The sequence below is a fragment of the Netta rufina genome (assembly GCF_964035555.1).
Source record: "Netta rufina genome assembly, chromosome: 26".
Classification (NCBI taxonomy): Eukaryota; Metazoa; Chordata; class Aves; order Anseriformes; family Anatidae; genus Netta; species Netta rufina.
Genome location: NC_140150.1, coordinates 4301135 through 4326843, shown reverse-complemented (window position 1 = coordinate 4326843; position 25709 = coordinate 4301135). Strand labels below are relative to the sequence as shown.

The 25709-nt window shown below is 61.9% G+C and overlaps 1 protein-coding gene across 6 annotated transcripts; it reads right to left on the bottom strand.

Annotated features, from left to right (window-relative positions):
• Positions 1 to 972: 972 nt before the first annotated feature.
• Positions 973 to 23258, bottom strand: TMCC2 (transmembrane and coiled-coil domain family 2; the record flags this gene model as incomplete). 6 transcript variants are annotated; one of them, XM_084301769.1, is made up of 5 exons in its annotated part: positions 973 to 1410; positions 1751 to 1886; positions 2057 to 2994; positions 17387 to 17893; positions 23097 to 23258. In XM_084301769.1, 5 exons carry the CDS (start codon positions 23256 to 23258, stop codon positions 1099 to 1101), a joined length of 2055 nt encoding a protein of 684 aa, XP_084157895.1. In that variant the 3' UTR covers positions 973 to 1098. The 6 variants fall into 6 exon arrangements, with proteins under 6 accessions (XP_084157895.1, XP_084157897.1, XP_084157900.1 ...); XM_084301771.1 differs by lacking the exons at positions 17387 to 17893; positions 23097 to 23258 and adding exons at positions 10763 to 10878; positions 12365 to 12497; XM_084301774.1 differs by lacking the exons at positions 17387 to 17893; positions 23097 to 23258 and adding exons at positions 10100 to 10206; positions 11620 to 11636.
• Between the last annotated feature and the right edge of the window lie 2451 nt (positions 23259 to 25709).

Sequence of the window (25709 nt, the reverse complement as noted above, 5' to 3'; positions counted from 1 at the left end):
CCCTGCCCCTTTTGGGGTGCCCCCCCAGCACCCCAACCGAGCAGGAAATGCTAAAAGCCAAATTCTCAGCTGAGGCAAACCGGTTCAGTGCCTCCGACCTCGGCGGAGTTGCACCCATTTGCACCAGAGGAGGATCTGACCGTGCGTGTAGCTTGTATCGCTCTCTATATTTATATACGTGTGTGTGTGGAGATGTAGTACAGAAATATATATGTAGGAAATAATTTAAGAAACATCCGAGACAGCATGCTGTGCTCTTGTGTAGGGCTGGGGAGGCAGCTGCCCGCCTCCCCTGGCACTACCAGCTTTGATTCACAAATGGAAACAGAGTCTTGAATTAAATTAAAAACTGCACGCGCACGCACACGCACACACACACGACACGTTGCAGAGGCTGGAGGACTCAGAGGCGTGATGCTGGCAAGTCCAGGTGTCCCTGAAGAGATCAGATCGACTAAAGGCAAAGGGTGGGTGTGGGGGGGAAATAAATAAATGAAACCAGCAGAGGGGGTCTCACTCGTGCCAGTGCTGGTGCTGTCTCTGGCGGGGTCGGCAGGAGCTGCTCAGCTGCGCACGTCCCGCTGCGAGCTCACCGGGCTCAGCGACACTTGCCTTGGACCCATTTTCTCCTTCACCACGTGCTTCGCTTCTGCTCCATCCCTGGACTTTTTACCACCTTGGTCTTTAAGGGCGAAAGGAAAAACCCAGCCCTGAGTAACCCCCCGGAGCCAGGTTTGGTCCAGCTCGCTCCTTCCCGACAGCCCCGAAGCGGGCTCTGCAGACCTTCCCATGGGCTTTCAGACCGGAGTGACCTCAAAAAACAGCCTAAAACCCCTAGAAAAACCCCATGTAAACGACCAATTTCTTCCCAAACTCCTCCTCGTTCCCCATCCTGCCCTCCCTGAGCATCCTGCGGGACCGACTCCGCCACGCTCCGAGCCATGGCAGCCAGGCGCAGCAGGGGCCGGGAAAGCGACCGAACCGCGTGCGAAGAAACGACCCCAAGGCTGCAGACTGCTGCCATCCCCCCTTCCCCTCCCGTCCCACTCCTCCACGGGATACGGAAAGCCCCTGGGGCTGCAGCAGCGGGGTCGTGGATCAGCTGGGGAGCAGGACGTGCTCCAGAAAGTAGGTGATGGAGTCCCAGTGCTTCCAGAGGAAGAAGAGGAAGAGGACGAGCAGGGCGGTGCTGAGGATGCGCATGCGGGTCTTCATGAGCGGGGTGATGAAGTTGGCGATGGTGGAGACGAAGACGAGCAGCACGGCCATCAGGGCCAGGATGACGTTGATGAATTTGCCCAGCAGCGCCCGGGCGTTGGCGTTCTCCACCCCTTCCAGCTGCACCACCTGCTGCTGCTGCTGCTGCAGCTCCAGCTTGGTCACCCGCGTCAGGCACGACTCCACCGCTTCCTGCGGGACGCAGCCGTGTTAGACCCGACCGGTGGCGACGAGGGATTTGGGGATTTGAGGATTTGGGGATCTGGGGGTTTGTCCCCACGCTCTGAGACTGCGAAGTTTTGCTTGCGCAGCTCCGCTATGTGCCTGACCTCATGGCGATGTGCTGGGGCACAGACAGGTATTTTGGGGACATGGTTTAGGTACCAGCTTCTTGCTGTGATGCTGTCCCAGCAAGGACCTCACCTGGAAGGTGCTGGCACAGAAAAAGGGCTGCCCCCTCCCCGCGCCCTGTCCCCCCCTGGTGCCGCGGGTGGAGGGCGCAGCGTGGTGCTGAGCCCTGGCGCTGCCCTACCTGGATGTCCCGCGCCCTCTCGTAGGACTGGTAGGCCACCTTCTCCTCCATGCTCGCCAGCTCCTGCTTCAGGTTGGTCATTTCGTTCTGGTGCAGCTCGGTGAGGTCGTTCAGCTGCTCCTCCAGGCGCTCGTACCTGGGCATGGGGACAGAGGAGCTCTGGGGCGGGCAGGACCCCAAAAAGCCCCCCTCCTCCTTCGCCCTAATGCTGGGAAAACCGTTCTGGTTTTCCAGGAAGGGGCCTCGTGGTCCCCAAAGAGCCACCCTGGGCGATGCATATCACCACCCCAACCCCCCCGGTCCTACCTGTAGCGCTCCTCCTGCAAGCACTGCGTCATGTAGGTGTAATCCCGCTGCAGCTGCGCCTTGAGGTCCTCCATGGAGTCCTCCAGGTGCGACTGGCTGTCCTTGATCTCCCGGAGCTCCTCCAGGATGGTGTCGAAGTTGTTGTGGTGGCTGTCCAGAGTGTTGGATTTGGGGCTCCCCAAACCCCCGGGCCCTGCCCCGGAGTTGCTGCCGCCGGCAGAGCCCGAGGTGGCACTGGAGCACTCGTCGTCGCTGCCGTATTTGGGGCTGGACACCAGCGTGGCGCTGCCGCTCAGCGCCCGCGACGCCTCCTCGGGGTGCCCGTCGTCCAGCGTGTCCTTCAGGTGGGCGATGTTGTCGGCGCTGCCGAATTTGTTCCGGATCAGGCTGGCAAACTCCCGGGGCTTGGAGACCACGGCGGTGTGGGTGGCTTGGGACAGCCCCGAGAGGCCTCCCTTGACGCCCTCCACCACGCCGCCACCGAAGCCGCTGATGCTGGAGCGCACGTTGGCGCCCACGTCCTTGAGGCCTTGGTGCATGTCCCGGAAAACATCCTTGGGCTGCCGGGACGGGCCGTTCTGCTCGATCTCCTTCAGCTTCTTGTGGTAGTGCTCGAGCTTCTTGTGCAGCTGCGCGATCGTCTGCGCCGACTTCTGGTTCTTCTTCTCGAAGACCTGCTTGATGCGGGAGGCCTGCTGCTTGTCCGCGTTGTTGGCCAGCTTCAGGTACTCGGCCACGTTGTCGTCCCGCGCCTCCTGCTCGATCTTGATCTGCTCGGTGATCTTGAGGATCTTCTGGTGCAGGTGCTCGATGGCAGCTTTCGTCCGGTGGGGGTCGGGGGTGCCGTCGGGGACGTCCAGGCAGATGGGGCCGTCGGCATCGCCGTGGCCGGCGGCGGCGGCGGGCAGGCTGAGCGCGGTCACGTCCCCCTTGTCCAGCTGCGGGCAGAGACACGAGGGCAGGGCTCAGCGGGGGACAAACCCGAGAAGCCCCCGGGGATGGGGAGCCCCGAGTGCCACGGGGGTGCACGGGGGGAATGGGAGCGGTGGGGTGGGGAGGAAGGAGCAGGAGAATGGTTAACAGGGAGGAGGTTTGGAGAAAGTGGGTTTATTTTGTGTTTTGTTTTTTCTTTTTTCTGGTTGCTCGAGCGTTTTCCAGCCGTGCCGCTGCTGCAGGCATCCCAGGAATAAGCCAGCTGGAGGACGCAGCACCAAATTAATTATACTTAAGGGCTGGTTTGGGCTTTCAGCGAGGAAAATGCACCGCTGGGAGCTCAGCTCTGGCTTTCTGTCCTCGCTCAGAGCAGAGACACCCGTGGCTGCCTCTGGGCTGCCTGCAGCACCGGGCACCAGCACCGTGGGAGGCGCTGAAATGGAAACCCATCGCCCTGCCACCAGAACGGAGCTGAGCAGGGACCGAGCAACCTGCAGGTGATTCAGGCGTGCTCTCAGCCCTTGGCTCTTAGCCTAGACAGGGAGCGGAGTCACCCAGGAAAGGAGAAGCTTTGCCCTAGCCCCTGACTCAGAAGCGGCTCCCGAACCCTCGGCAGCAGCAGGCGGGATGCTCGGAGCCACCCAGCTGCCTTCTTTCCCTGGGATTTCTCCCCTGGCATCCCTACACCCCTCTGCAAACGCGTGCTGCCACCTACCAGCGCGTTTCGAGATGGACAATTTTCACTGGGAAAAAAATCCACCTGCCCGAGGCCGCTCTTCAAATCCCAAATCCTCCAAGCCAGCCTCCGGCCCCGCGCTCCCCAGCCCTCGCTGCCCGAAAATCCCAAATCTTCCCCTGGCTGGGTTTTACAGGCGGATTCCTATGCAAATCTCTGTGGTTGTATAAATGGCTCCTGGCTTCTAATTAAGAGCTGCTTGAAAGTTAAATACTGTTGGCAGCCCTGAATAATTTCTCATTTCCATCACACTTTCCCCGAATGACCCTTTAATAGGGATAATGCTGCGAGATCGTCAGGCAGGGGCGTGTTATCACCAGGAAATGCCTTGTGCAGGAGGGAGGGATGCTCTCCAGGCGCTGTGTCTCCACAATCCCATCTGTGGCGAGTCCCAGGCAGGGCTCGGAGAAGCACTGAAAATGTTTTTTCCCTCCCGTTGCTGCTGCGTCTCCTCCTCCCTCGCTGCTCAGCGGGTCTGCGAGGCGGCTCTGCCTGCCTCCGTGGCTCTGGGGAGTGTGTAGGGTGGAAATGAGGCAGGGCTTGCACTTGCTGGGGACCACCGGGACGTTGGTGCTTCATGCAGGGGTCTTATTGCGATGGTTTGAGCCTCGCAGCTGGGCAGGGAGGGAGCTCAGGCACCCCCCAGCCCCTCTGCTCCTCTTCTCTCTCCGTTACTGAACTACTGGGGCAGGGAGGATGCGAGCAAAGGGGAAGGACAAGCAGCCCCCAGCCTGCGCAGAGCTCCGGGGACAGAGCTGCAAGTGGCTTCACCCCTGGTGGACCAGCATTTTCTGAAAAAAAACCCAAAGCACCCACCCAGCAAAGCTGCAGGCTTTGCAGACTGTTCCTGGCTGTCCTCGGTCACCCCGCAGCCCACGGAAGGGTTTCGCTTTTGTTTCTTATCGAGGGGCAGAACTTGGAAGTGGCAGGAAATTGCTTTTCTTTTTTTTTTTTTTTACACAAAGAACAAAACCACCCTTAGAAAAGGAAGGCGGCTCTGGAGAAGCCGAAACGGGAACCCCAAAGGGGGCCAACGAAGCCAGGAAGGCTTCGTCTCTACGACGCACGGGGTTATCGTGGCAGAGCCTCCTGTTCCACTCATCCTGAAGCTGAATTTGTTATTTCCATGCGTTTACGAGGCACATCGGGTACAAGCCCACAGCACGAGCCGTGCCGGGGAGCTGGTGCTGGAAGGAGCCAGGCGAGCAGAGCTTTTGGGAGATACCTGTGGGGATCTGAGCTGTGCACCAAAGCAGCGGTGACGGCGGGGAGGTGAAGGAGCCCTCGTTCGTGGGGTGCTGCAGGGGGGTGCAAGGACCTCCAGAGCACTGCTGCCAGGCTCCCTGGGTTGCCTGCAATTTGCTTAATTAGGAAAATTGCTTAAAAGGCACGGCTGGAGAGAGGTGGGGAGACCCCAGACGTTTCCCAGGGGGTTCAGAGAAACAGGGGAAGGTTTGGGAAGCACCGAGCCCCCTCCTCACAACTGCCCCAGCTGGGCCTGACCTCGTGCAGCGCTGAGCTCCTGCAAATCCACTCTTTGGGATTTATTTGTGGGAGTGTATTTGGGAGCACGGGGGGAAGGGAGGGCAGGGTGGCGGTGAGCGGCACGGCCCCGATGCTGCCCATCTGCGCTGACGTGGCCGGGGTGAAATCCCTTCCCCACGCACCACAGAAAGCTCTGCCCTGTGTGAGGGCAAATCCTCCGATAACCCCAGCAGGTTCTTGCTGTGAAAGCAACAAAAACAACCAAAAATAATAATAATAATAATAAAAAAAAAAAGCCAACACAGACCTCTGCAGCATTAACAGGCAGTGCCGGCTAAATCCCAGCAAGCCCAAATGACTGTGCAGCGGATTTACCGGGGGGATTAGCAAAAGCCACACTTTCCCTACGTGCAGAAAACATTCTGGTAGGCACGCTGAGATGGAAGCGTTCAGCTCCTCCCGCTCGGTCTCCGGGCACGCTCGGAGAGGAGAGCAGGGGCTGATGTGGGAAGCAGGAGGAATGCAGGACGCGGGAAGAAAAATGCTTCTTATCACCAGAGTTCAGCCCAGGAGAGCTGAGATATGCAGAAAGGCTCAGGCTAATAAGCTGAGCAAACAGGGCTCGGAGGGCTACAGGCGGGCACAGTTACGCAATGCCGCTTTATTTGCCGCTGCGGGTTTGGTGGAAGAGAGCCCAGGTGGCAGGTGAGGAGCTCGGGGCCAGGAGCTGCCCCGTGGGCTCTGGGGGCCGGGCTGCAGCTGTGTCCCCAGCGCGGGGCTCTGGGTCAGCCGGCACGCCCGTGGGCTGGAAGGGAGCGAAACCCGTGTTGAGAAATCGCAGAATTGGTCCAAAGTTGAGCACAGAACTCTTGAGACGCTTCCTCGAGCTCCCGGCTATTCTGCTTTCCGTATGCTTACAGCCCCCCCATCTTCCTCGGGGGGCTCCAAGCACTTTACAAGCATAATTTGGGATCCTCCCCGTGCGTTCGGCACCGCGCTCAGCCCAGCACGGCACGGGGACGCTCGGGATGTCCCCAGCCTGTGCCATCCCCGTGTGCACCCCCAGCCCTTTGCCTCCCGGAGCGGAGCCGCTATTCCCACCACGCTACCCAGCCCAGGAGCTGAAAATAGAAGCAGGAGCCCTGACTCACACTTCCCACTCTCAAGCCCACAGCACAGAGCAAAGTGGGCAGCCCTGTACCCCTTGCGCCCTGCCTGCTGGCCAGCACCAGCCCTGGCTGCACAAAGGGGAGGGCAGCAGCTGCCCCCGCACATTTCCCAGCCTGAAAATATTTTTTAATTACAGGGAAGCAGCACGGTAAGGATTTCAGCTGACAGCAGAGCTCCCCACCCTGCCCTTGCTGCTCCGGCACAGATCGCACCTTGGGCTCCGGTCACCCGGACACGTGTCCAGGTCCTGCGGGCAGCACCAGAAAAGAACCACCGAGAGAACCTGAATTTCTCTCTGCCCCCCTCCCTGCGATGCTATTCCAACCCAAAGGACCTCAGGACCTACCTCCATGGCGGGCAGGGTCAGGTCCCCCAGGACTACTCGGCGTGGGCTCTCCAGCCGCGTCCCCGCCGTGGCGCAGCGCCCGGCCGCGATGCGCGGGCTGCCATGGCCGGGAGCAGCGGCAGCCACGGGGTTTAGGGGCAGCAGCGGGGAGGACGAGGGGGCTGCGGCCCCTGTCGGAGCCCCCAGCCCGATTTCAGGGCTGCAGCCCCCCCGGCAGAGCCGTCCCCGTGGCCCCACGAGCTTTGCAGGCGCGCGGGCAGCGAGCGCAGCATCGGGGCTGAGCTGTGTGCCGCGGGCTTGCCGACTCAGTAAATCCACCCGAGCTGTTTACAGCTCTCACCGACTGTAGCTCTCAGGGCTGTAACGCAAGAAACACCCCTCATCCATCCTCCCCCCCCCCTCCCCAGCGGGAGCTTCACACCGCCTCCAGCCCCACCACGCTGCCTGTGCCCCGCCACGGGGTGCTGAGCCGCTCTGCCACCATCTGCGCCGTCACAGCCCGGGACGCGAGGGGCTGGGGAGAACCCAGCTGAGACGCACACAAAGCCAAATTCCAGGGGGGAAAAAATACAGCAGAGAAAGCAGGGAGCAGCCACCAGCTGCATCCTGCAGCCCAGCACCGGCTCCGATCGAGGCCGAGCTTGTGGGATCCTCACCTCTCCGGGGTGAGCCCCGCTGCGGGGGGGTCTCCAGGGGGAACGGGGGCAGCGCAAGCTCCGCGCTCTCTGCCTGCGTTGTTTAACGCCCACGGCTGCCTGCAAGCGCAGGGCTTGCTCTCCGCTCCCTCCCCGCTCTCCCTGGGGGCTCTGTCCCCAGCTGAACGTGGGCACCCACCGCGCTCGGGGCTGGCTCTGCGTGGTAATGGAGGCTCGGGGCTGGGGGCTTACGCTGGGAAATGTTTTGGAACGAAACCCACCACGTTTTGGAATCGCTCTCAGCTTCCAGAGCCCCAGTTTTAGCACGGCAGGAAAAAAACACCAGGACCTCACCACCACCCCCCTCCCGGAGTCACTCCGGGGCTGTGGTGCTGGGGACCCTGGTGCTGGGCCCCCCTTTTTGGAGGTTTTTGCAGGAGCAAAGCAATTTTTGCACAGTGCCTGCACCCCAGCACGTGCTGGGGGTGCAGTGAAACAGGCGCCGTGCAGACACGGCACAACCACAGCCCCCGGTGCAATGCCACCTCGCGCTGTGCCAAAAGCCATACAGCAGCCCGGGAGGGTTCCCGTAGCCCAAACCAAAAAAAAAAAACACAGCCACCAAATGGGTTTGGGAGACAGAAAGCCAGGAACCAGCCAGCTCGGAGTGACGGGGAAGCTTGCACCGACTGTGGGAGCCGCTGCCACGGGAGGAGGCAACGCCGAGCGCAGCCGTTCCGCCCGCTCGCCAGCTCCAGGTACTTGATCCTCGGCTTTCTCTCAGCCGTGATTCCCCCACGTGCAATTAAAGCAGTATTAAATGGCACAGCTGAGAGGCGAGCAGGGCTGTGGCAGGCTCGGGTACTGCAGCAGCTGCTGGCAGCCTGCAGTCCCCCGTCAGCCACCGCTTTATGCTGGGGCCGGTGGAGCTTGTGCTGGCCAAAGCCAAAGTCCTGGGCAAGGAAGGAGACCTGGAGCCTGTTCCCAGCTCCCAGGACCGAATACGAGCGGTTGAAGGAAGCAGAATTCGAGCCCAGAGCCTTATCCTGTGCCAGCCCAAAGCCCCGAGAGCACCGTGATGATGCTGGGCTTGTCTGCGACCTCCAACCACCTGCGGCCACAACCCGAGCACCTGCACGGCCGCAGCGCCAAGCGCCAAGGATTCAGCTGCGGTTCTCCGGTCAGGCTCTTTTTCCAAAAAAAAAAAAGGCATAAAGACAACAAGAGCTCGGGAAGGATTTCGAGCCATGCATTTAATTGTACGGACCAGGGCGATGAGCTGATCATGACCCAGATCCATGTTTAATGGGGAAGGCCGTGCTGCTCCCGCAGCCGAGGCGAGCAGACAGCCCGCAGCACGGCTCAGCCTCGCCTCCCGTCATCTCTCGGGCTGTCCCTGCGTCTGTCCCTGCCCTGGAAGCTCACACTGCCGCCTCTGAGGTGCTCTGGGTACAGACGTGGGCTCTGGCAGGCCTGAGAGGAGGGTGGCTGTGTGCTGCCGGTGCTCCTGGGCTGCAGGACCGCGTGTGGCTGCAGATAAGGGAGCGGCACGACAGGAGGAAACGGGCACAGGGGCAGGGACGCGTTTCCCGGAGCCACCCTCAGCACATCCTCCTGCACCAGCACCGTGCCCACAGCTCTCTGTGCTGCGAGGCTGCCAAAGCACAATTCAGCACCCCGCTAAACCCCTTGGTCCCTCCGAGGGACCCGCTGCGACACCGCGGGTGTCTGTCTGCCTGAACAGGTCGGGGCTCCTGCCCCGAGGTTGGGAAGTGGCCCTGGAGGGGACCGCTCGGTCCCCACGCCCCAGCCCCAGGACACGCAGCCCCACGCCAGCCGAGTGCCTGGGGACACAAGGGGGGGACCCTGCAGGCCACAAAACCCCTATGGGTGCTTCCTACACCCCGCACCGTCAGCAGCCCCCGTATTTCTCAGGTTTGTCCCCATGGATTTCGTAGGAAAAACTTCCTCCCTGCGTCTTGTTGAGGCAGCACGAGCAAGCTGCGTGTGTGCCAGCACCATGCCCGAGGGGCAGCGGGTTCCACAGACCCCTGAGAAGTGCCGATTCCCCCCCTAAATTGAACCCCCCAGGAGCAGAAACCAGCCGTGCCTACCATAGGGGGCCGAGCCCTTCTTCTGAGGAAGAATCTGCCCTCCCCAGGGCAGGTCGTGCAGCCGGGCCGAGCCCCGGGCAGCGGATGCCTGGGGACGTGACACATCTCCTATTAGTGGGGCACGGTCATCTTCGGCTCCAACACCTCCTAACGCCGCTTCTCCTTTTAGCACAGCAGCCCGAGGTCACTTCCCATTGCTCTACCGTGGCCTCAGCAGGGCAGGAAAAATCCCCGGGTGCACGAGGAACTCTGGAAACCCCCTCGCTGCTCGGTGCCGGACTTCGCCTTTCCCTGGGTTAAAGCACTGCGGTCGGGGAGGAGGGGGCTCCTCGGGGCTGTGCCCCCCTGGTTCAGAGGAACCCACCTGCGTGCAGCTCCTCAGCGCATGGGGAGGGCCAGCAAATAATGGAAGCAGTGGGAACGCAACCTATAAATGCCCCGCAAAGCCGGGTGAGGCAGGGCTGCAGCACCTCCATCCCCAAGGCACGGCTCCCTCCTGCACGGGTGAGAAGCCCACGGCACCCTCCAGCCCTGGGACAGCTCGGGCAGCCTGGCTGTCACCCCCGGGGGGCTCGGCACAGCCCCAGCTAGAAGGAAAAGGGGGGAGATGTGCAAGGAAATTACCCGAGACGCCGGCGGCGGCGGACTCCCCTTCATCCTTAGCACCGGTTCTGCTGAGGAGGGTTGAGTCGGCTGCTTAGAAAGTGGGAGCTAGGGTTTTTCAGGCCTGCCTGCAAGCAGCAAATTCAGAAATAAATAAATCCCGGCTCCCGTGCGAAGGAAATCCCTGGATCGCCACAAAATCTCAGCGCGTTTGGTGCCTGCTGGGGCTGCGTGGTGCAGAACCCAGCCCCGACTGCCTACCGCAGCCCTGCCCGAGCACCTCAACCCACGGACGGGTCACCCAGCACCGACACACGGCGAATTTGGGGCTCGGGCTCTGCCTTTGCTGGCTGTGCCTGAGCTTAGCAGAGAAGCGAGGACAAAAGCAAAGGAGAAGCAGCAGCCGAGCTGTGCGGCGGGGTGGCTGCGACAGGGCTGGGCAAGCTGCAGGCGGATTCTCGGGAGCCAAACTCTTCCTCACCCTCGCTTCCCCCGCTGTGTTTGGAGTCCAAAGTGGGGGACCTGCCCCAAATGGGACCTGAAAGCTTGTGACAAGACCCTAGGAGCCAGCCAGCCCCGCGCACATCCTGACCCAGCACCCGGGCACTGCCCCCTGCCCCTGCGCACCCCGAGGGCCTCGCCGGCACCCGGAGGCTGGAAGGAGAGCGGGGGGGGGGTACTTACAAAGACACCCAGCAGGGAATTTAAGAGCAATATCCTCTTCCCAGGGCAGGAGTCGGGAGGATGAGGTTCGGGCATGAGGGTGCCCTGCTCGCTCCTGCAAAGGGCTCGCTCTCCCTCTGCCATGGCTGCGGTTAAGGAGCGGAAAGGGGCAGAGGAAGGCGCGCCGTGCGCTTGCAGAGGAGGCTCGGCGAGGGCTGAGAAGCAGCCAAGAACAGGCAGCACGGGCTGGCGAGCGGGGAGGGAGCCCAAAGAGGGGAGAGGCAACAGGCTGGGAGCCGCAGGGGCCAGTCCCAGCGCCGAGCACAAGCGGCACCGCCGTGTGCTGCCTCGCCGCGCCGCCCTCGGCACCCAGGGGACAGCAGCTGAGCACAGCGTGGTCACCACGAGGGGCTCCTCTGCTCGGATCACCCCTCACAACTAGGGTCCTGGCCGCGCCGGGAGAATTTTGGGGGAAAATTCTGGCTGTTTTACCGGAGGGAAGAACCCCGGGAGCTCTAGGGGTGGTGCTGCCACTTCTCCGGTTGGGTCCCGCGGTGTGAGAGGTGGCAGCAGCAGCCCCAGCCCGTGCTGCAGCTGGATGTTGGTGCTGCTGGTGGCTGAGCTGGTGCTCGTGCTGCTGGGGGGGATTTGCAGCAGCTTATATGGGCAGGGTTTGGGGGTGGAGGTAGGGAGAAGGGGACGCAGCAGGGCGAAGAGTCCGGAGGCAGGACCCTGCTCTGCTCATCCTGACTCAGCCTCCAGGAGCCCAGTTCTGCTCCCGGCCCCACCGCAGCCTCCAGCTGCTGCTTCTGAGAGGCCGTGGGATGGACACAAACCCTCGCCCACCCCATCCGCCCCATCAGGTCACCCCTCCCCACCCCAGCTGCCTCCCGGGGCAGGCGGCAGCGTGCGTTTGGCATCCCCTGCCTGTCGGCGAGCAGGAGCCGGGGGTGGGCTGGAAACAACAGCCATATGTCAGAGAAGGCTGAGGAACACGATGTCTTTTGCTAGGGGGTGAATCAGTACGAGAGCCTGATATTCTCCTTCTCCTGAATTAATTAAGCAGCAATCCCGGGTGTCTTTGTCTTCCCAGCTATTATCTGCTCTTCCCCAACCGCTCCGCAAAGCGCCAGCCCGATGGAGGGAGGCGACGAGCCCCCCCCCCCACTGCCACCACGCAGGGACTGTTGTTCCCCTGTGGCACGTGGGGACAGGGACATGGGGGCCAGCACTTGCCCACGTCCAGCTCCGGGGGCTTGGTTTGCCGAGGAGCTCAGCAGCTCCTCCCGAGAGCCACGGCACTCGTGGGGCCGCACGGAGGCGTCGCCGCTCCCCCTTCTCCTGCTGCAGTCACCGCTGGCCTCCTCCAGCTCCTTCCTTTGGGATTTTAGCACCACCAGAACCTGCCCGGGGTCTGGGTGGGAAGGGAGGACGTGCCTTGCCTTTGTCACCAAATCCTCCTGAAGAGGCGCAAGGAACTTCACCGTGCGCACGGAAGCGTTGGCCCCGTTCCCAGCTGGGGAAACTGAGGCAGGGAACCAGGAGAAACCCTACCCAAAGCTCCCGGCAGCATCCCCCTGCCCGAGCCACACCACCCGTGCCATCCCCGTGCACAAAGGATACTCCAGAAGCGCCCTGGAACAAACCCAGCTTCCTAGCAGCAAGCTCCTGGCACCGCGGCATCTCCTGCTCAGCACCCCCGAGGCTGGGCTGCGCAGGGTCCCCGCCGTCCCTCCGCCCGTCCCAGTTGTCCCAGTTGTCGACTGAGACAAGTTCTGGGTAACCGGAGCCGTGGGAGGCGAGCGAGCCGTCTGTCCCCTCCCCGCCCTGAAACCCAAGGCGCTGGGATGCCAGCGGAGCCCAGTCGGTGCCAAGCAAAGGGGAGCTGAACTTTGCCTGAGTGCCCCGAGCAGCGGGGCGAAGGCTGACAGCACCCGGCTGCTGTTCGCCCGCTGGGGCCGCCCAGAGCCCCCCCAAAATCCCCTCTGTGTCCCCAAGCCAGTGGAACCCCCGGGGTGGGTGCTCAGGGGACGCTGGGGTCTCCAACCGGCCTCACCCCAACACGGCCACGCACACAGAGGGCACCTAAGGAGAGCGGGGTGAATCCTGTGCCTCTGAGGACACCGGGGATCGGGCTCCAAGGACCGACCCCCCCACCCCAAAGCACCCACCCTATAGACACACGAGGCTCCAGCCACAAGCCTGAAGCCGGGACACACACGAGGAGCCCCCCATTGCCCCCCGCTGTGTCCCCGCTGTCCCACGGGGGAAGCATCCGCGCCGGGAGGGCTCGGGGGTGTCTGGCAGCGGTGGCAGCTGGTGCTGTCACTTCCCTGGGGACACCGAGGACGGACAGACGGACGGATGGACGGACAGACACCCGCGTGCCACCCGTCACCACGCATGCTGCTGCGGTAACGCTGCCCTCTAACGGCACCATCCAGCCCCCGGTTCCCCCCTTGGCCCCCTCCCAGCCCCGCTGCCCCTGTGTTTTTTTTGGGGGCTCACCTGGCCGTGCCCCATCCCGCAGGCCCCGCAGGCTTCCGCGCAGCTCCCCGGCAGCACCATGCCCACGGCCCCTCCGTGGTTTCCCCCGGGGTGCTCTGACCCCACCAGCTCTCGGCTGCTGACCCCGCTGCCAGGGGGGGGGCTCGGAGCCCAAGGGGGGGCCCCGCAGCCGCTGCTGCCGGCTCGGTGGCTGAACCCGGTGGTAATCACCTCCTGTCCGCCTGCCCGGTGCTGGCGGGTCACCAGGAGGAGATTAGTGAGATAAGGGGGCAGCTCTCCAGCACGCCCCCGTTGCCGCCCGCAGCCTCCCTTTGCCCCACTGCTGCTGCTGCCACCACCACGTGTGCCACCGCGGCCGCAAATTGTCACCTCCTTGCATGAAAAACCCAGCAGCACATCCCAGCTGAGGCACGAGGGTGGACCCCAAAAACGCCTGGGGGAGCAGAGGAGCTGGAAACCCAGCCGTGCGCCCCGCAGGGCTCCCCCAGGACACCCGAGGGGCTCCGTGGGGAGCAAAATCTGGTCCAGGGCAGGCTTTGGAGGTCAGGCAGATGGACTAGGTGACATCTGAAGGTCTCTTCTGAGTGAAATGTCCTGTCCTGTCCTGTCCCGTCCCATCCTGTCCTCCTGTATCCTATTCCCAACCCCTGGGCACGCAGGGCACAGCTGCAGTTCTCAAAGCAGCCCCAAGCCGCAGAGCCGCAGGTCCCAAGCCGTGTGCCACTGCCCGCAGGAGGCAGGGGACAGCTCCGCCACCTCCCTCTGATCCCACCCTCACCTCTGCTGCTTTTTGTGCCCAACGGGGACGGTTGGAGGCAGCCACAAGGATGTGCACTGCAGGTGGGGGCAGCCCCGCAAAGCGGAGCCTTGTCCCCAGCCGTGTCCCCTGCCTGTGGCGCACGGTGACGGTGCCAGCCCTTCTCTTGGGGGCCTGAGTACGGCCCCGTGTGGCTCCGGTTACTGCTCGGGCTGCTGTGCCAGGGCACGGGATGGCTCAGACAGCGTGGGGGCACACGGGACAGCTCTCCAGTTACACCGAGCCCCAGCCAGAACCAGCACCCGGCGCTGAGCACCCAGATGGTGCCGCGGTCCTGTCCCCGTGCCCCCCCAGCCGCTCACCCCTCCGTGGGTCCCCCCCAGGCAAAGCCTTGTCCCCTCTGGTGGGGAGGACACAGGGGGGGGGGACGGGAGCTGGTGGGGACCATGGGGACTCAGCGAGGAACCAGCTCAAAAAGGTGGGGAGAGCAAAGCCGGCAGGAGCCGAATGGGAAAAACGAAACGAAAAGGAGAGAGCTGCTCAAAAACTGAGGCTGAGCAATTCCACGAGGGATTAATCCAGCGCGCTCGGGCGGTCATGGAAAATTCAGCATGAAGTTTCTGGGGGAAAATGGCTTTTCCGCAAGGGCCCTCGCTCCCCTGGGGCTCCGGCTTCCAGTCCAAGGGTGAAATGGGGCCGTGGTGCCCTTGGTGCTGCCAGGTCCCCCCTGCAGGTGCCTGTGGGCACGCAGGGGCTGGTTCGGCCCTTGCAGAGCTGAGGGCTTCCTCCCAAGCCCCAGGAAGGTTTTCCTCCTGCCCGCAGGGATTGATTTCCAATAGCGTGCAAGTGCCAAACGCTTTAATCATCCTGCAAGGCTCCTGCGGGCCCCGGGACCTCGGTGGCTGCTGGATTTGTAGCTGAAGGAAGGGGAAGTATTTTGGCCAAGGCCAGGTGAGGCCGGTGGGCTCTGCACCCTCTCTGGCACCCTCTCTGGCCACGGTACCCACGGAGGGATGGAGGAGGCAGACGGAGGGGGCAGCGGGCAGGAGGCCGGCCTTCCTTTGGGCCCTGGAAAAATAATATGGCACGAGAATATCACATAGCTCTTGTTTCTCTAAATAGCTCTTTTTCCACTGCTCCACAAAGGCGCCAGCATTGCCTCTCTCCTTACGACTCTTTGTGCCATAAGCAGTTAATTATTCATCCCTTTATTGCGCGCTTTGTGCTGCTCCGTGAGCAGTCCCGGACCCGCTCTGCTCCCCCTCCCCAAGGTGTGGGTCCTGCTGCGAGCTGCTCCGGCTCCAAACTTCGTCTGCAACCACAGGGGGACCAGCAGGACCGGGCTCCTCGCAGGGCAGAAGCCAGGGGCCAGCTGGAAGAAATTTGGGTTTTCTGAACCTGGCCCTGCGCTGGCACAGCTTGGAGGAGAGGGAGCGGGGAGGAGTGGGGCTGCTGGGACACGGGCAGGCGGTCCCGGTCTGTAAATGAGGAGGAGGAGGACCTAAAGAGCTGGTTCCTGTGACGTGTCTCCCCTCTGGGGCCAGATTCCCACGTCCTGGAGGTGCCCCCGGCCCCACGCCGCTGTCGCAGGGACCGGCGCTGGCACCAGCCGCCAGCGTCAGCTGCAGCCCGAGGCGGCGGAGCAGAAAAAGCCGAGCGAAAAGAGAAAGAAAAAGGATCTGGTCAGCCTCTTTCCATTACCTCACGGGGCAACGGGAGTCTCCGGGTCAGATTTCCCTCTCGGGCACTGAGCACCAAGGGGAGAGGAGCAGCCTCGGGGGGCGCGGGGGAAGCATCGCCCCGAGCCCTGCTCCCCGGGACCTGACACCCCCTCCGCTAGCGCACCCCAGAGCTCTGCCCAGCCGCCTTCATCCTATTACAGAGCTATTCCTGGCCGTGCAAAGCATCTTAGCCGCATGCTGCCGCCTCCCTCCTGTGACCTGCTACCGCTGCCCTCTCTCTTTTGGTGCTGCTGAGCCCCCCAAAACTCAGCAGCTCGCCCAACAACACAGGCAGGGGCTGCCTGAGCCCAGCTGGCCACGTCCCTGCCCCGATCCACAGCTTTGCCAATCCGCTGCTGGGGCTTAAATCATAAAAAGTGGATGTTGCCAGCTGCTGGGGCTGCAGACGGCTGACACCCGCCAGCTGCAGACACTAAGAAAAGAAGCGGAGAATCCTTGCAATCCTTTATTTCTGAGTGCTGGGCTCAGGTTTTTGTGGCACCGCCAAACCCAGCGCGTTTTGGCAGGGCTGAGCAGCAGCAGGGGACGTCACGGGGGCAGCCCAGCCCCTGGCAGCAGCCCCCTGCCCTCCCGGCACTGCTGCGGGTGCCGTTCGCCTCCCGCCACCCGTACCTTGTCCTCAGCGCGCCGTGTGGCTGTGCTAATCTCGGCTGTTTCATAATTAACAGGGCTAAACGAGAGATGGAAACACCAGCCTCGCCGTTAGCTATGCGCAGCGCGGTTTAACAATCACAGCGGGGGGGGGGGGGGGGCACCCATTTGCAGCCTCAGCCCGGCACAGAGCAATCCTCTGCTGGGCACCAGCAGCCCCACCGGGCAGTTTTGTCCCCAAAGGTCACTTTTCCTTTCATTCTGCCTGCGCCCATCCCTGCCCCTATCAAATAACCGGCTCTGAACGCAGCCTTGCTCATCCCCATCCCTTCTGAGCCAAGAACCGAGGCGGTGTCTTGGCTTTTCCTTGCTCATCTCCATCCCCTCTTGGTGAATAACCAAGCTGGTGGCCCTGCTGTCTCGTCTGTCCAAACTTGGGTTCGTTCTGGCTGTGGCCTGAGGCTTTACGAGTGTCCCGCTGTCCTGGTTAACAGCAGGGGCTGGGTGCTGGGAGTGCTTCCCAGCACAAATTTCATTCTCAAAATCCATCCACGGGCTGGGCCACGGGGCTGAGCACCAGCACCCCGCAGCAGTTTCTGCGCACCGAGCCCTCTCTGGGTTAGCAGCAGATCCAACCCGTGTCTGCCAGGCAGTAGGGCAGCAGTCACCTCCTGACTCACGCCTCAAAGCAACAGCTGAGCGGCACAAATGGGAAATATTTGTCCACAGCACAGTGAAAAATCTGTGATATCCTGCCACAGCTCTTCCAGGAGAAAACCTGAGCGCGTGGAGGAACGGGAGCAGCGCTGCACGTGGCTTCAGTCCTCAGGTGGGATTCATTAACAGGATCCCACTCTTACCCGGCCTCCTCCATCCCCCAAATCTCGCTCTGGGAGCGGGTGTCAGCACATCCCTGCTTTCCCCAGCCCTGGGAGAGGCACAGACCCCAGCAGCCTCCACCCCTGGCTCCTCCACAACCCCCCTGCGCCCCGAGGGACCGTTTCACCACCCCGTGCCCCTCTCCAGCCCCCCCTGGAGCAGCCCTACCTTATCGGCCAGGCTCTCGGTGTCCTCGGTGAGCAGGTAGACGGCCCCGCTCTCGGCCAGGAGGATGGCAGTGTCGGTGGTGGAGGAGGACCTGGGCCGGCCCTGGTGCTGATGCAGGATGGCGGTGAGGCTGCTGTCCTGGGGGGCTTTTCGGACGAGGTGGGGGCTGCCTTTTTGGGGCTCGAGCGAGCCGCTTTTGGCCCGCCGGCTGCCGCTGTGCAGGCTGGTGCCGCGCTTGATGGAGGGGCGCGAGCGGATCTGCTGCAGCACCCGGTTGAAGGCGGTGGGGCGAGCCGGGAGGTCGTGCAGGGAGACGGCGTAGGAGACGCGGTGCATCTCGGGGGAGCGCTCCTTCTCGTCGGGGGACTCGTGGTCCGACAGCCCGTAGTGCGGCGGCAGCGAGTCCTGCGAGCTCTGGTGCTCCCGCTCGCGCGAGCGCCGCCGGCTGTGGAAGAGGTGCTTCAAGCCGTGGCCGAACATGGAGCCCTCGGACAGCTGCTGGATTTTCTGCGAGGGGAAGAGAAGAAAATGATGCCCCCATACTGCCCGCGAAGGCTGGCATCGCCTCGCTCCCAGGGCTGGCAGTTTGATGGCACAGATGCCCTGGCAAGTGGTAAATGGTCCCCCCAGGGATGTCCCCGGCACGGCTCTGATGGACGGTGCCGGTGCCAGCACCATGGGATGGGATGCTGAGGGGGTAAAATTGCTGCTGGAGGGTGCTGGGGACCCTCGCACCCAAAGGGAGCCGCCAGGGTACCTGTGGCTGTCGGATATCAGCGCCCAGCTGGTGGCACCGAGGGCTGAGGACACGTGAGGTGGCTCGGCGCGGCTCAGGGCTACGGCTCCAGCAGCATCACCCGCACCAGGGGAAGGTCTCTGACGGGTGCTGGCGGCCCCAAGAGCTGCAGGAAGCCCCGTGCAGAGCCGCACGTCCCTCTGAGACACCTCGACCTGAGGCAGCAGGGGCAGAGCAGCATTTCCTTCAGCAAGAAACCCACTGGTCAAGAAACCTCAGAGCCTCGGCCACCAACACGCTGCCAAGAGCCAGCTCCTCTCCGAAATGGGATTTTCCACAGCCCCCCAGCCCAGCATAGACCCGTATAACAGTGACACCACAGCTCCCAGCCAGGGACCAGCAGACAACGTGGCATGAGGCTGCTCCGCTGCTCTCAGCTCCAAAACAGGGACGGTGCCAAGCAAAGCGCCCGAGCCTTGAGGCCGACAATCCTGACCCTGCTGCGGTCCGGGGACATTTCAGCCCTGATTCAGTGCGGCTGGGACCTGTCCCTGGGGATGCTGGTTCCTGGAATCGCGGTGCCGTCATTTACTCGTGCCTGAGAACCAGCTTGCAGCAGGCTCCGAGCTGGGAGCCAGGAACAGCCCCAGCAGATTTGGCAAAATCCTGCTTTCTCGAGAAGGGGACGAGTCTGGGACAGGCTCCGGGAACTGCGGGTGCCCACGGGACTTCACATCTGTACGGCAGGGACCCCACACCCTAACACCCCAGGCATGAAAACCCCGATGTCCCAGCCCATAAGGGCCTAACTGGCATCACAGCCACAATGTTCCCAAGGAATTGGGGTGCCACGGGCAGCACGGAGCCCCCGTGGTGCTAAAGGCTGTGGGGAAAACCCTTAATCCCGCCGTTCCCCGCCCGTAATGAAAACCCTGATCCTTGCGGCTGTCCCCCAGAAGTACAGGCGAAATCCACGGTGTCGGCTTGCTGCTACTCGGGGAAATTGTGATTTAAATTTTCTGCTATTTATAGGGTCTCTATGGAAACAGAGGCAGCGTTTAGGTAGGTAATAACGCCAAACCCCCGGATTCCCAGCACCGAAGCTACGGCGCGGCCCCGGGCGTGCCGTTAGCCCCTGGGGAGGTGCAAGGGGGAAGCAAGGACCCCTGCCCTGCCCTGCATTAGGGAAAACGGGGAGGAAACCAAAAAGAATCCTACTACGAGGGCTCTTCTACAGCATCAGCACGGCAGGGGGAAGGCTCATCCCAGGATGCTGCTCCCCTGCACTGGGGGACCGCTGGGTTTTGCCCTTGATGCTCCCCCTGTGCCGAAACGTCCCCGTTTCCTCCCTAAATGTTTTTTTCAGCTCTTGCTGGGTCCTGTCCCGATGCCCAGACCGTCGTTTTTGGGTTTCGGATGCGCAGGGAGGGGATGTTGTTGCCGTCACCTCCCGGCACAGCCCCACGCTGTGCCATCCCGCTCAACTCTTGGTGTTATTAACAATTATTTACAGCCCAGGGGCTCCAGCCAAGCCTTGGCAGCCCGCTGCAAGCACTGTGGAGGGGCTGGAAAACCACCCCGAACCACCCCAAACCATCCAACACCCAGCATTTTAGGGCACGGGGGGAGCCGTTCGAACCAGCACCTCGCAGCCAGGCTGGGGACCAGGGCAGGGTCCCCGCCGTGGGGCAGCACCCGGAGCTTTCCCTCCTCCACCTCGCCTGGAACGAGCCCTGGGAAGGTGCTGGGGTCCCGGCCAAACATCTTCTGCCCAGGAGGATGCTCTCCTCGGGGGCTGGGGGCTCAGCGTGAAGCCCCCCGGGTGGAAAAGGGGGGACCCGGTGGGGTCCCTGCTTGCACCCCGAGAGTTTTGGGTGAGCTGGTGCTGGATGAAGCTGCTCCGGTGACCACGCTGCTGCTGCTGCTGCTGCTCGAGCTGCTTGACAGCAGCTCTGCTCCGCCAGCCACAGGGGACCCAGCTCACCTTGGCAGTGTCCTTTTCAGACCAAAATACGCTGGGAAAATTGTTCGGGCGAGGGATTAAATATAAATGTACCTCGGCGTTCGGAATAGGGACCGGCGACCTTTATGCAGAGGCGGCGTCCTCTGCATCCTGCCCCGGGAAGGGGCAAGAAAAATGAACCCAGCCCGTGGGACGGAGCTGCCACGAGGAAATGGGGGGTTCAGGCTTCCCCCCGACCCTCCAGCCACCATCTCCCAGCCTCACTGCTCGGGGCAGGGCACCCTCTGCACCCACAGAAGGGGCTGCACGTCCCAGGGTGGGACCTCCCCGTGTCCTTCATGTCCCCTGCTCCAGGAGAGGCTCCAGAAAGCCCCTGGGAAGTTGTTCTTCCATTTATATGGGCTTGGATCAGGCCCGGGGATGGAGAAGGGCTCAGGACAGCTCCTTGGAGTCCCTGCTGCTCTTTTGGGTTTGGGGTTTAAAGGAGGGAGAGGCCGGAGCCGTGAAGATCGAGAGGGTGAAACTAGCAAAAACGCTGTCAGGCTTCAACTTGCAGCCCCATCAGAGCAGTTGGAAAACCGTGTGGGAAAATAGGAGGAAACCCAGGGAGAGCGCTCAGCTCGGCCACGCTTGGGGAAAAGTGGGAGTGGGGCCGAGCAGGGAACGGCTCCGGGGAGGCACCGCGGGGCCGGGCTGCTTCCCTCTGCAGTGTTTTGTATGGATCCAGTCACTCTGCTGCAGAGCACAGAAATCGCTGCCACCCAACATATTTTTAAGCAGAACTATGTGTCATGCATCTGCTTTTGCCAGAAGTTGTTTTTTTTTTTTTCTTTTTTTTTTTTTTTTTTTTTCCCCCTAATGGAGCCTTCGCTCTCAGCGCGACGGAGCTGGATGTGGGGCTGGGGAAAGCGAAGCTGCCGCGGCTTTGCTGGGGTTTGGGGACGGAGACAACACAAAGCAGCCTTTTGTCCCCGGGTCACCAGCTCAAAAAGGTTCTTAAACGTTAAAAAAAAACAAAGTTGACATCTGACGCTCGCCGGCTGCCCGCTGGGAGCTGAGCTCGCGGGGCTCGGTGCGGGGCACGAGGCCAGGCTGTGGCCAGGCACCCCCTGCCAAGGTGGATGCGGCACGGGAAGAGCAGCTCCAGCGGGGTTTGGGGCAGGAAATCCTTCTGATTATGGTTTCCTTCCTCAAGCTGCCACCGATTGCAGCGACGGGAGGGGACGCAGTGGTGGCGGGGTCGGGGACGAGCGCCCCGATCCCCCGCGGAGGCTGCGGGCGGCACCGGGCTGCGATTTGTCCCGCGCCGTGCCCGGCAAAGCGACTTTAAGGGTTCGGGCAATTAATTGCCGAGCTGCCAACGCGTTAACGGCGAGCATCAAGAGGGCAAACCCCCACCAGGGCAGCGTCCCTGCATCGATAAAATCAATGGCACTTTGGCAGGCTGAGCTCCGGCCGGGGCTGGATGCGCCACCCAAGGGACACGGGTGGCGTCCCGGTGACAGCCAGCTGCTCTTCACCCCAAAAAGCTCCAGGTGACACCAAACACCTCAGGATGTGTGATTCCCTGGCACAGGGGACCCTAAGACCTCGCCAAAGCGGGGCTGCCCCACCAGCAGGGTCCCTTTCCCGAGTGCCAGGCTCCCTCTGGGTGCCCAGAACCATTTTCCCACTTTTCTCCCAATTTTTTTGAACCCCCAGCCTGGAAGTGCCACCCCCCCGGGGTCCGAGCGGGGGAATTCACCTCTGCGGGCAAACCCATCCACCCCACAGGGACCTTTTTAAGGGCTGAGGATTCGAGTTGCTCCCGTCCCAACCCCCCGAGCAATTTCTGCCCAAACTTCAGCCACGACCAGCTGCCCGGACCCCTTCCTCATTAACCAGACCCAGGGGTTATTTATTAGGGTCTGCTCAGGCCCCCCGCATGGGGACAGTGCTGTGACCCTCTCCTGGACCCCAGGAAAGCCTGCTGGGGTGATGCAGCCCCCCCTGAACACCCCCAAGGGGGCCCGCAGCCCCCTTGCCCAGGGCTGGTGGTGACAGCGGGGTCCCCCCCAGCTCTCCCACCCTGCCCTATTGTGATCGCTGCTCTTTGGGGTCGGGTGGCAACGGGGTGATGGCCTCAGTGGTGCTGAGCCCCGTGTGTATCCTAACGGACCGTGAGGCATCCCCAACCTGGGGATGGATGCCCCACACCCCGGGGCATGTCCATCCCCGGTGGCACCCTACAGAAGGAGCATCCCTGTCCTGGAAGCGTCCCAACTGGGACCTGCTGGGAGTGGGAGCATCCCAAAGCATCATTCCTGTAGGGACATCTCCACCCTGTGATCGCTGTGGGATTGTCCTCATCCCAGGAGCATCCCCAAACCAAGAGCATCCCAAGAGCATTCCCATCCCAAAAGCATCCCGAAACCAAGAGCATCCTGAAACCATGAGCATCCCTAAACCATGAGCATCCCCAAAACATGAGCATCCCGAAACCAAGAGCATCCCCAAACCATGAAGATCTCCATCCCAAAATCATCCTTATCCCAGATGCATCCCCAAACCATGAGCATCCTCATCCCAAAAGCATCCTCATCCCAAAAGCGTCCCCAAACCAAGAGCATCCCCAAACCATGAAGATCTCCATCCCAAAAGCATCCTTATCCCAGGTACATCCCCAAACCAAGAGCATCCCAAGAGCATCCCCATCCCAAAAGCATCCTCATCCCAAAAGCATCCTGAAACCATGAGCATCCCCATCCCAAAAGCACCCTTATCCCAGGACCATCCCCATCCCGGGACCACCCTCACCCCAACCACACCTTCACCCCAAAACCCCCCCCCCCCGGTGTGACCCCCCCCTCCCCCGGTGTGACCCCCGCACCCCCAAGGTGACACCAGCAGCACCGTGGGGGTGCCACCACGCCTTCTCCCCCCCACCCCACAACCGCTACCCCCAAAAGGACCCCCGGGGCCCTCCCCCCCCGCTCCCCCCGGTGCCCCCCCGGTGCCCCCCGCTCCCTCACCTTGAGGTCCGGGGGCTTGGCTCTGGCCACAGCCCCTCCGCCCCCCACCTCGGGGGCCGCCGCCTCCCCCGGTTTGGGCTCCATCCCGGCAGCGGGCGGCTCCCCGGTGCCTTCAGCCCCCTCCTCGGGCTGCCGCAGCTCGTCCGAGCGGCACCGCTTCATGCCGCCCCCCCCCCCACACACACCCCCCCACAGCCCCTCAGCGACCGGCGGCGGCGGCGGCGGCGGTGCCTACGGCCGCAGCAGCACCACCACCACCGGAGACGGTGGTGGAGGTGGTGGAGGAGGCGGCGGGGGGCGGCGGCAGCCGGGAGGCCGCTGCGGGGCCCGAGGGCTCAGCGCCGCCCCCCCCCCGCCCGCCGCTGCTGCCGCCGCCGCCGCCCCGCCGGGCCCGGCCCGGCCGCCGGCCCCGCGCCGCGCCGGCCCCGCGCCCCCCGGCATCGCCGCCGCCGGTACCGGGCGCCGCCGCCGCCTTGAGCGGCACCCGCCGCAGCCAATGGGAAGGCGAGGAGGGCGGGGAGAAGGGCGGGGATTGGCTGAGGGGGAGAAGAGGGGTTGGGGAGGGGAGGGGGGAATAGGGAAGGAGGGGGGGGGGGCACGGTCCCGGGAGCGGGCAGCGGGGGTGAACTGGGGGCTGCGGGCGGGAGCCTTTGGGGAGGTCAGAGGTCTTGTAATTAAGTCATTCACATTTTTTTCATGTGGTGGGTTTATTTGCTGGCTTTTTTTTTTTTTTTTTCCTGTAAATTAATAAATTTATTCTTTTTTTTTTTTTTTTAATTTAGAATTTTTGTTTTCCGGATTTTTTTTTTTTTCATTTTTCAGCCATCAATTCGTCCTTTTTAATTTAGTATTTTTATTTTCCGGCGAGTTTTCATTTATAAATTACTAATTTTTAAGTTTTTTTTTTTATTATTATTATCTTCTGGTGGTTTATATTTTAAAAATATTTATTTAATTTCATATCGCTTTGGCAGTTTTCTATTTTCAAATCAATTCGTTGTAATCTAGTATTTTTATTTTCTGGATTTTTTATTTTTAAATGAATTCTTTTTATAATTTAGTATTTTTATTTTACGTTTATTATTATTATTATTATTGTTGTTGTTGTTGTTGTTTTTTATTTCATATTTTTATTTCTGTTTAAAATTTTAAATTATTTTTCATTTAGCAACGTAGGGGCAGTTTTTATTTTAAAATTAACTTATTTTAATTTAGTATCTCTATTTTCTGGCATTAAATTTACCTTCTAAATTATTTTGTAATTGATTGCTTTTATTTTCTGGCAGATTTTCATTTTTAAATGAATTAGTTAATTCTAATTTCCTCTTTTTCTTTCTTTCCCCGTCTCTCCGCACTGAACATGCCCGGGGCTGCCCTGCCCATGGTGCTTCTTTGCCCCTGCCCTGGTGCAGCCCCAAGGCTGGGGCCCAGCCTGCTGCTGCCACCCACGTCCCCAACGTGTCCCCAGCCGTGTCCCCATCCTTGTGGGCCCCATTCGGGGTCAGCAGCGAGCAGCCCAGCCAGCTGCAGAGTTTTGGGACAGGCCAGGCCGTGTGGCAGCTCCCCGCTCTGCCTTCCCACGGCATCTCGCCTGGCTGTCTACAAGAAATAAAGGCCGGGGGAGCAGCACAGGAGGGGTTTTGCAAGCAAGCGGCCGTGCTGGGATCCCGTGCTGCTGTGATTCCATCAAGCAACGGATCTACGGAGCTGTGAATCTGTGCCTCTGTGCTGTTCCGGCTCTCTGATTCCTTGGTTCTCTGATTCCTTAGTTCTCTGATTCCTTGGTTCTCTGATGCTGTGCTGCTGTGGTTCTGTGGTGCTACAATCACGGTTCCGTGATTCTATGGTTCCGAGGTTCTGGGGTTTTATGGTTCTGGGGTTTTATGGTTCTGTGTTTCTATGACACTATGGTTCTAAGACTTGTCTGTTTCTGTGGTTCTCCGTTCCTGTGATTCCCCCTTTCTGTGATTCCCCGTTTCTGTGATTCTCCGGGCCGGGGAGGATGCCGGGGCAGCACCTCAGGGCCCTGCACCCCCCGAGAGGGCCCGGGGCTCGTGGGGTGACCCAAGCGGGGCCGCGAGGCAGGAGCTGAGGACCGAGGACCTCCAAGTGCTTTATTCCATTTGGGGATAAAAACACGGGTTTTGTACTGCTTTAACTGGACAGTGGCACTGGGACAACAGGGGTTGCGCTGAGGGGAGCCCCTCACTTCACCGCGGGGCTCCGCAGCCCTCACAGCGCCTCCCCAAACCCCAGCGGGGTCAGCACCATAGGGGGAGGCCTCAAGCATCCCGCCATGACACGAGGGGAGGCCCTCGCAGAACTACACTTCCCACAACCCCCCGCGGCGGCGCAGCGAGCCTACAACTCCCGGCACTCCCCGCGCGGCGCACTGCCCCCTATGCACCGTCGAACTACAACTCCCAGCACGCTTTGCGCGCTCGGGGTCCGCCCGCCCTCCTCCCCCCCTTTGCCCCGCGGCGCCCCGATAAAGGTTCCGCGCCGCCCGCCGCCCTCCTCGCTCAGGCGCTGCCCCGGCGGAGCAAAGCGGCGGCGGCGGCGGGGGTCGGGGAGGCGGGGAGGGGGTGGGGGGGGGGTGGCGGTGAGGCGGAG